Raw genomic sequence first — 9,917 nt, forward strand, 5'->3', positions numbered from 1 at the left:
AAAATTGCTTTGGCCGACTTATGAATGGAAAATATGTCCTGTGAATGGAAGGGTCTTTCATTTGTTTCATCAAAATCAATTCAATATATTTCCTGTTTTTGCAAGCAGTACGATGTTGGGTGCTCAACTCCCCCCCCCCCACCCCACCCCGTGTGCATCATTGATCCAACTCTCTCATTTAGAAATTATGCATCACGAGGAAGAGTATCCGTCCCAAGTGAAGGGAAAAGAAAGCAAAGGTACCCATCCCCAGTGACAGGAAAAGTTTAAGTTAATCCATCAATTTAAATTATTTCATGGACTTTAAAAAGGTTAATTGCGACATTGCACTCTTGGTTTCACGTAGAGCCAAAGCTCAGATACTTATTCTGCACACTGTCAAATGGTGACCTGCAACATCGGGCAGCAGAGGTTCGATTTGTCTAAAAAAAAAAGAGGGCGAAATTTGCTGATTGCGAAATAAAATTTGACATCAACATTATTCATGCCTGTTCTCCAGTAACCTCAAAAATGAGTGAATGTTGAGCTTTTCAAATGTAGTACAAGAAGCGGCCACCATAAACAGGACACACATAAACACACAGACAGACTCTAAGGTTCGCAATATGTAATAGATGACTTCAATCCAAGGAACTTAAATACAGAGAGAGACCATTCAGCCCATGAAGCCTGTACAATGGATGCCAACCTATGACAGTTTTTTTTTTTGGTATATTGAGTCAAGGCTCATGGAAGAGCTAGAACACCAAATGGATCAGGACCCAACAGGACAAAATGAGCAGCAGAGAGATGGGAAAAGACACAAACAGTGGAGTTAAGGACAAAAGAGAAGAAGACAATTCAAAAGAGAAGAAGACAAAAGAGAAGAAGACAACTTGGACAATTAATGGGATGGGGAAGGATTGGATGGACAGGAATGAAACAGAAGGAAACTTCTTCCACCTCCTCCCAATCCCCTTCCTCTCTCTCTCCATCCCTCCCCTCTTCCTCCCCATCACCCTCTCTTCTCTCCCTCTCCCACTCTCTATATTTGTCCGTGCTCTCTCGTTTTTAAATGTCGAGCGTCAAGTAAGGAGGCAACAAACACCATATTTAAAATCTTTCATACAACTCATAAATTGCCCGGGGGTTGAAATGCCAAACTCCAACACTGAACGAATGTCATCGAGTCCATCGAAAGTAAAATGAATGTTTATTGAAGTTTATTATGAAACGTTATTTTTTAGGTCAAATACTAAATGGAGGTTTTTCTTCAATTATATAACCACCTTGCACTGTTACCTTTGTTCAAAGACTTTCAATATAGGTTACTGTTATTAACAATGCCGACATGGTTTGTTCAAATTTGTGATAATCCTCATACTCTGTCTCAGAGCGTCGGTGCCAACGAAGCAACTTCCAGAGAAAGGGTTATACTGGGTGGTTTGCCATTGTTTTCCAAGCAGTATTTCGGGCAGGATTTCGGCCACGGTGCTGGCAAGAGGTCGCCCCCTCTTTGTGAATGACACTGTGGGGATAAGTCTGGTGTTGGCTTCCCTAAGATCTTCAGGTCTTGAGTTTGAGACCCTGTCGTGACATTGAAATAACACCAGGTGGGTTGACTCAGCCTGTCATCCTTCCAAAGTCGGCAAGAGGAGTACCAGCTTACTGGTAACAGGGCACTACATCAGCGGCACAGACGCACTTCCAGAAATGATGCAACCAGCAGCCACAGGCTGCATACAAAAAAAAAACAATCATCGAGCTATTTTGCACATATCAGCAAATTGGTGGGTGAGACTAAAAAACCGACTAAAAATAAATTGTGCAATATTTATGCAATCATTAAAAGAGTTAAAATTCAAGAGAAGGTCTTTGGTACGTACCGGGTGGTGAAGATTGTGGTGAAGTTTCATCAAAATAGTGTGTGTAATTTCAGAGAAGTTGCAAATGTTTGTGGATGGACGGACAGATGGACGACGCGTCATCACGTAAGCTCCCCGGAACTACATTCCAAGTGAGCTAAAAATCCATCAACTTCTATTTTGATAAGTGAGATGGAATTTGGCTGAGATGATGGAACAATAAAAAATATCGTTAAAAGAGACAGAACTGATGTGTGGAATAAATTTTAAAAAAGATAACTCCCAAAATAAACAAATGAACAGTGCAAAGTTAAATTGTTTTGCAACATTCACATTCAGCTGATGCCAAAATAAAATAAATTTATATGCATATACATTTTCATGTCTCAAGCACGCATACCCACGCACGCACAAACACACGAACACACACAGCATTTATTTTGCAGCAATTTTCGTAAGTGTCATGACATTTTGACGAATGCATTGTATTTTGCTGGAAACAAAATAGGTTGGCAAAGTTTATCTCAATGTTGGCAAATGCACAATTATTTTGCAAAAAATGAATGTGGCAATTACAGCAAGACAAGATGGCACAGAGTTGATTCACTTGTCTCATAGTAACCTGGTCTGGGTTTGATCTTGACCCAAGAACAAAGCCATTGGATTACCATTTCATAAGGCATAGAATTGCACCAATAAGTGTGGCAACCCTCGGTAGGACGTTAAGCAGGGGACAAGTCCACCTGTATTTGTTGGTGGACATTAATGATTTGAAGGAGTTCTTCAGTGGAATAAGTGGCAAGCATACATGCATAATTGCCAGGTGCTGGCTTAATGGTTGGGGTAGTGGGCTTGGGATCCTAGGATCCCGAGTTCAAATCCCACTCAGCTGTTGAATTAATACCAGGTGGGGTTGACTCTGCCTGTCATCCTTCCAGGGTCGGCAAAATGAGTGCCAGCATGCTGGTATCCTGTGTCGGAGTGGCGACCCATCCAGGATTGCGCCCAACAGCCAAAGAGACTGCTTTGGCAGCACCGACGCTCTGCACAGAGTACGGTCCCAATGGATGGATGGGTGGATACATACATACAGTAGGGAGAACAAGTATTTGATACACTGCCGATTTTGCAGGTTTTCCCACTTACAAAGCACGTGGAGGTCTGAAATTTTTATCATAGGTATACTTCAACTGTGAAAGATAGTTTCTAAAAATAAAAATCTAGAAAATCACATTGTATGATTTTTAAATAATTAATTTGCATTTTATTGCATGAAATAAGTATTTGATACATCAGACAAACAGAATTTAATATTTGGTACAGAAACCTTTGTTTGCAATTGCAGAGATCAGACGTTTCCTATAGTTCTTAACCAGGTTTGCACAGACTGCAGCAGGGATTTTGGCCCACTCCTCCATACAGATCTTCTCCAGATCCTTCAGGTTTCGGGGCTGTCGCTGGGTAACACAGACTTTCAGCTCCCTCCAAAGATTTTCTATTGGGTTCAGGTCTGGAAACTGGCGAGGTCACTCCAGGACCTTGAGATGCTTCTTACGGAGCCACTCCTTAGTTGCCCTGGCTGTGTTTCGGGTCGTTGTCATGCGGGAAGACCCAGCCATGCCCCATCTTCAATGCTCTTGTTGAGGGAAGGAGGTTGTTGGCCAAGATCTCGTGATACATGGCCCCATCCATCCTCCCCTCAATATGGTGCAGTCGTCCTGTCCCTTTTGCAGAAAAGCATCCCCAAATTATGATGTTTCCACCTCCATGCTTCACGGTTGGGATGGTGTTCTTGGGGTTGTACTCATCCTTCTTCTTCCTCCAAACACGGCAAGTGGAGTTTAAACCAAAAAGCTCTATTTTGGTCTCATCAGACCACATGACCTTCTCCCATTCCTGTCTGGATCATCCAGATGGTCATTGGCAAATTTCAGACAGGCCTGGACATGCGCTGGCTTGAGCAGAGGGACCTTGCGTGCGCTGCAGGATTTTAATCCATGACGGCGTAGTGTGTTACTGATGGTTTATTTTGAAACTGTGGTCCCAGCTCTCTTCAGGTCATTGACCAGGTCCTGCCGTGTCATGCTGGGCTGATCCCTCACCTTTCTCATGATCATTGATGCTCCACGAGGTGAGATCTTGCATGGAGCCCCAGACTGAGGGAGATTGACTGTTCTCTTGAACTTCTTTCATTTTCTAATAATTGCGCCAACAGTTGTTGCCTTCTCACCAAGCTGCTTGCCTATTGTCCTGTAGCCCATCCCAGCCTTGTGCAAGTCTACAATTTTGTCCCCGATGTCCTTCGACAGCTCTCTGGTCTTGCCCATTGTGTAGAGGTTGGAGTCTGATTGATTGAATGTGGACAGCTGTCTTTTATGCAGATAACGAGTTCAAACTGGTGCAGTTAATACAGGTAATGAGTGGAGAATGGAAGGACTTCTTAAAGACAAAACTAACAGGTCTGTGAGAGCCGGAATTCTTACTGGTTGGGAGGTGATCAAATACTTATTTCATGCAATAAAATGCAAATTAATGATTTTAAAATCATACAATGTGATTTTCAGGATTTTTGTTTTAGATTCCGTCTTTCACAGTTGAAGTGTACCGATGATAAAAATTACAGACCTCTACTTGCTTTGGAAGTGGGAAAACCTGCAAAATCGGCAGTGTATCAAATACTTCTTCTCCCCACTGTACATACATACTTACGGGAAATTGGCATCCATTATTCCTTGTCGACAAATAAAAGGCACACCCAACCAAAACAAATGCACAAAATACTACTCGATGGAAGAAATCAACAAGACGTTGATTGTCGTGAACAGTCGTGATCATTCTATCGCCAAACAAGTGAAATCCTTCAATACAGCGCGTATGGTGAAGCAAATGAGTACACAAATGTTAAAATATGCAATTTATGCTTTTTCAGTTGAAAAACAATTAAAAAACGTACTTAATATTTGAAATGTAAAAATCTTGTTATTATTGTGATAAGCACATTGATATATAACAGAAGGAATGAAATCGTTCGATACAGCGTGGCAGGGGGCCGCAAAAGAATGATGTAAAAAAAATAATAATAATCATAAAGTTAATGTACAGACAAACAAATTATGAGTAAAATGTAAGCTTTGCTGATGAAAAGATGAAAGCAAAGCTAAAATATTTGTTGAACAAAACATTGAAACATAGTGGTTACACCAACTACATAATATTAGTTATATTGTTATTATATAAAATACTAGGTGAATGCACCCGGCGCTGCCCGGGTTCTTTTTGAATGAATTTAATCTTCTATACATATGTCTGACGCGAGCACAGTATCAGTTCCCTATTGGGCCATGGCAGTCATAGGCTAAGGGGGTTGGTGAGGGGGAAACACACCCCATTTCCCACCCCCCCCCTGGCCGAGGGGCCTTGCCACATAACCTATAACCTTCGCGTGGCCCATCCTGACATTTTTTGTTTCAGTGGTTAGCTCCTATATTTCACCTTTCAGGAGATTAGCGCGTGCAGACAAACAGACAAACAAAAACTTAAAATCATATGTTAGATATATTGTATATGGCGTTGGCCCCATGACAATCGGCTGAACTTGAAAAATTAACGTTACAAAATCAGGTGATTATGTCATAATTCGGAAACCGGAAGTCAGAAGTACAATTCTTTTACATCGGGACACTCCCGAGTACATGTTCTGTCAGCATGTGAAGTTTGGTGAGGATCAGTCCAGTACTTTTTGCGTGCATAGGTCACAGAGAAACACACAGACACACTTTCAACTATATATATATATATATATATATATATATATATATATATATATATATATATATATATATATATATATATATATATATATATATATATATATAGACGAACACATTTTGAATTTATGCATATTTAATATTTGCATATTTTGAGTGTACAGTACAAAGTTATGTAATTAATTCAGGATGTCCCTGGTTGAACGAACCACTTATCACTTTGCCACCAATATCTGCCAGAATTGTAAGTAAATTTCAACGACTAATGCATGACGAAACACTTGTTTATGGCTAATATTAAAGAGAATGATGGCAGAAGAAGAACTCAGCTTTCAGCGTTCGGCACGAAATGCCATGGTGGGCGGAAATGACGTCTTTCGTCCGTTCGTACATGAGAGGGGAGCGTTTATTGTTTTTTTTTCGTCAAGCAATAAATTCAATGGTTTTCACATATAAAACACATTAGTTTCACAAATTTCCATTGAAATACTCGGGATTTCCATCAATTGTCACAATTTCCGTCTAGGTTACGCACTGCCATCTACCGGACGGCCGTCATTGGCTCACTTGAGGCACGTGGGGGGGGGGGGGACATTTCAAACTCGGTGCAATTGTATACAGCGCACGTGCTGTAATAACTTATAAAGTCTCTTCAAAGAAGATTTCTCCTCCCCCCACCCCCCTTTAAAAGCCCTTAAAACACCAAAAAGAATAACAGAAATTTTAACTTACCCCCCTCCAACTCCAATGGTCACATCAGTCAAAATTATAGGCGAGTTAAAAAGTGGGTTTTTTGGTATTTGGAGGGTTTAAAAGGAAAAGCTTATTTGAAGAGACTTGACTGGTAGGTACAAGTTATCAATGTAGATTGATGTACAACAACTGCAATGGGAAACAAGTATGGAGACGGCGATGGTTCACGAGCAATGTACACAGATCGCCTATATTATTTTTTGACCTTCGAGGGGACGCCACGGGCAAACTGGCAGGAATCGGGAAAAACGTAAATGATGAAAGTTGGAGTACTCGAAGAGCACTACTTGCATACCAACTTTCATTCGAAACAGTTGAAAACCCGAGGAGCTCGATGCCCAATTTATTGATTTTTTGACATTTTCTAAGTTCATGACCTTGTGACCTTGACCTTGGGACGAAAATGAAAAAAAAAAAATCGAGCTCCGTGGGGCTATGCAGGTGCCATTGGGCAAACCAAATACCGAAACCCCTGCCAGATTCGACAAACCCCCTCGGAGAAGATGTAACTTGAAATCGGCTACCCCCTAAAAACATACATGTTTTTTGGGTGTGGCTCCACCCATAATGGGCGCAGCACGCCCATTGTCAGGAAAACACAACTAGATCATGATATAAACCTCCCACCCAAATTTTATCAGGATCGGATCAAAACCCACGGAGCTATGCTCGGGACAGACAGACAGACAGCCAGACAGACACACCCATAACAAATATAGTGGTCACTTACTGACTCGTGAACCAACAAGGAGAAGTTGACGTTTTGGCATTAACCCTTCATCTTTCCGACATTTCCACAATTCTGTCCACATTGAAGCATTCCATAGAGTACATGCAGTGAAAAATACACAGCGAACCTCAAGCAGTCATTTGATCAGCATACCCACACACAACGCCATGCCCGAATCTTTTTGAAAGACACCTAAATGTGAACGAGCCAACCAACTTTGGTTTTAATCCAAAAGAAGCTTCAAGATGCAGCATCTCCTACTGACACTGCATCCCAACAATTTATAGGTTGTTCTGACCCGGCAAGATATCTCACCCAAATTCAACACCTTAATTATGCGCACACGACCAAGTGAGCGACACCGACACCCCAGATGCAATATATTCTACAAACTGAAAAAAATCAAATAACTGAACAAATACTTACCCCTTCACATCAATTAGAAACATTTAGATGCTGTCATAGTCAATTTTCAGTGTTATTGCACCTCAGAGGGAAAAGTATCCCTTTGCACAGTAAAAACAAAGGTCCAGCAAAGCACCTTACAGAACCACTTATTATGCCAACATGATAAATTAATAAATGGCTTCAAAAGGAACGATAATGGATTAATGAATGCCGACAAAGGAAAAGAAAAGAAAAAAGAAAAATGAGCTAAGAGAGGGGTTGTGTATGTAAAGAATACAGATGTAAACGATCGAGAAAAAGCTGGTTTAAGGAGGACAGTAAAAACAATGGTGAGAGAAGGAATATAATCCAAATAGCGAGTGATGGAAGAAGAAATATATGCAAGATAAGGCTATTCTGAGACCAATTAATGAGATAAGGAGCAGATTAAACATTCCATTTTGAGTTGGACTTCTTGTTTTGTTTTCTTTTCAATCCCTGTGACACCATTTCAAATGGACATCATAAAACTCAGAATAGGAGATTCCATAACCACATTCAGGCAGAACGTGGAATATTGTTTGTTGAATGGCAGACCAAAACCTCATCAGAAAAATCTCACATTCAGGATCCACTGTGCCAAAGCATACAAGACTCACAGGGTGCATGATGGTACCCAGCAGATTCTGGTTGGAGACACCTTCCAGAACAATCTGCACATCACGCTGAAGGAGTCGTGACTCTGTGAAGAACTTTGCCTCAGCCGCAAAAGGCTCCAAAATCTCCACACCATCGGTGTCACGCTTTGTCATCGGACACTGAGGAAAGATGGGCAATCGGTAAGAGTGAAAGTAAAAAAAATGTATATATATATATATATATATATTTCCGATCAGGTAATCCAACATGTTAATGCAAGCACACACCACAATGTGGTATTTCCAGTCGGTGAATCAATGAAGTACAGTGTCACATCAAAAGGAACACTTGTGATAACTATATTTGTGTTACAATCAATAAGTCAAACAATATAAATGTGAAGAGTAGGGGTTTGGGGGGATTTTTTCTGAAGGGTTCGGACACTTTTGGAACAATCGATCAATCCACGGAAAATATTTGTTTGTAACAACTCAAATGGGGTAATTAGGAAACTCCTTCAACAAAGGTACTTCAAGGTCATAAACAAGGCTGAAAACGTAATCGCATTTGCCAAATGTCGTTTTGAAGATCCCACACGTTATCAATCTCAGTTGGATCAATCAAGCATGCCAGCACTTTCCATTATATTGATCTCTTAATCTGCCGGAGAAGTCTCCAACCAGAAAAGCATTTTTCTTGCCATGAAACTTCAAACTCCAACTCCATAGGGCAATGTGAATTGGTGAAAGAAGCTCCCTCCCTTTCACCTATCGTGCAGGAGAGATTCCTCAAAAACAAAATCTGCTTTGCAGTTGAATTACACTGAAATAGCAGGAAAATATTTTCTTTTTTTTATATTACTTATGTTAATTTATTCAGACATTTCCATTTCTCAATGAAGAACCTTGTGTTATTCATCCAGCTATATATATTAATGTAACCGATTTTTATTGGTAAATTTGTGCCTGCACTGCTTATGCTACAGTTTCCAATTTTGAAGAGAGACAGACAGACAAAGAGATAGATAGATAGTGGTATGAATTTTTTTTTCACCCCAGTATATATTTTTAATCTTGACCTCGAATGAAGCTTCAGAAACATTTTTAACATTTCAGGAAACATTTCTGTTCAATCAAAATTAGAATTTGCAAGTGGGAAAGAATGTAGTTCCATGAAAAGACAAAACACAATTTACGAGTAGAGCATGCTTTCGCACCACAAGCAAGTATTAAGATGCATCCTACGTGCAAACAAAATTAATATAAGCTTTATATATTTGATGAAGTCGTGTGTGAGAAAGTTAAAATGGAGGATATTTGGCTAATTGTTTGATCAGGTCTTGTGAGAATATCTCGAGACTCCATCATCAACTATTATTTAAGTTTGGATGGTTTTTCTTGGAAACAAGTTCCTATTGCATTGCATTTGATGTAATAAAAATGAATTAATGATTTTAATATAGTAGATTATTGAATTAATATTATTGATTAAACACTTAAATATTGTTGCAGGCCAGGGTCTGGTGGCGAGAACGACCGCAAGGTGGGGGAAGTCACGTCGTCTCCCACCAGACTTCCGGAATTGTAGGCCGTCACTCACGGATAATTCCGTGACGCAGCAGGTCGCTAAACCGACCGTCGACGCCAATACCTCAACTGTGTAGTGTAGGGTCTTCCTGCCAGGTGTAATCAGTTTACCTAATTAACCACACGGTTTCGACTACCGGGGAACCACGACCTCGGTACGCCTTTCCCGAACCGGATCACTCTACCAACTACGGTAGAGTACCAACTCCGG

At 40.5% G+C, this 9,917-nt stretch overlaps 1 protein-coding gene across 1 annotated transcript in view; it reads right to left on the minus strand.

Moving 5' to 3' along the window:
- The window catches only part of SND1 (staphylococcal nuclease and tudor domain containing 1), a 657,386-nt gene extending 649,089 nt beyond the window's left edge, over nt 1–8,297 (minus strand). The window contains exon 1 of the mRNA XM_085884182.1: nt 8,141–8,297. Within this exon, the coding sequence (XP_085740308.1) occupies nt 8,141–8,293 (153 nt within the window). The 5' untranslated portion in view covers nt 8,294–8,297. The remainder of the gene's footprint in view (nt 1–8,140) is intronic.
- Nucleotides 8,298–9,917: the final 1,620 nt, after the last annotated feature.

Source organism: Eptatretus burgeri, chromosome 6, assembly GCF_056783735.1.
Source record: "Eptatretus burgeri isolate ZD-2024b chromosome 6, Ebu_testis_v1, whole genome shotgun sequence".
Taxonomy (NCBI): domain Eukaryota; kingdom Metazoa; phylum Chordata; class Myxini; order Myxiniformes; family Myxinidae; genus Eptatretus; species Eptatretus burgeri.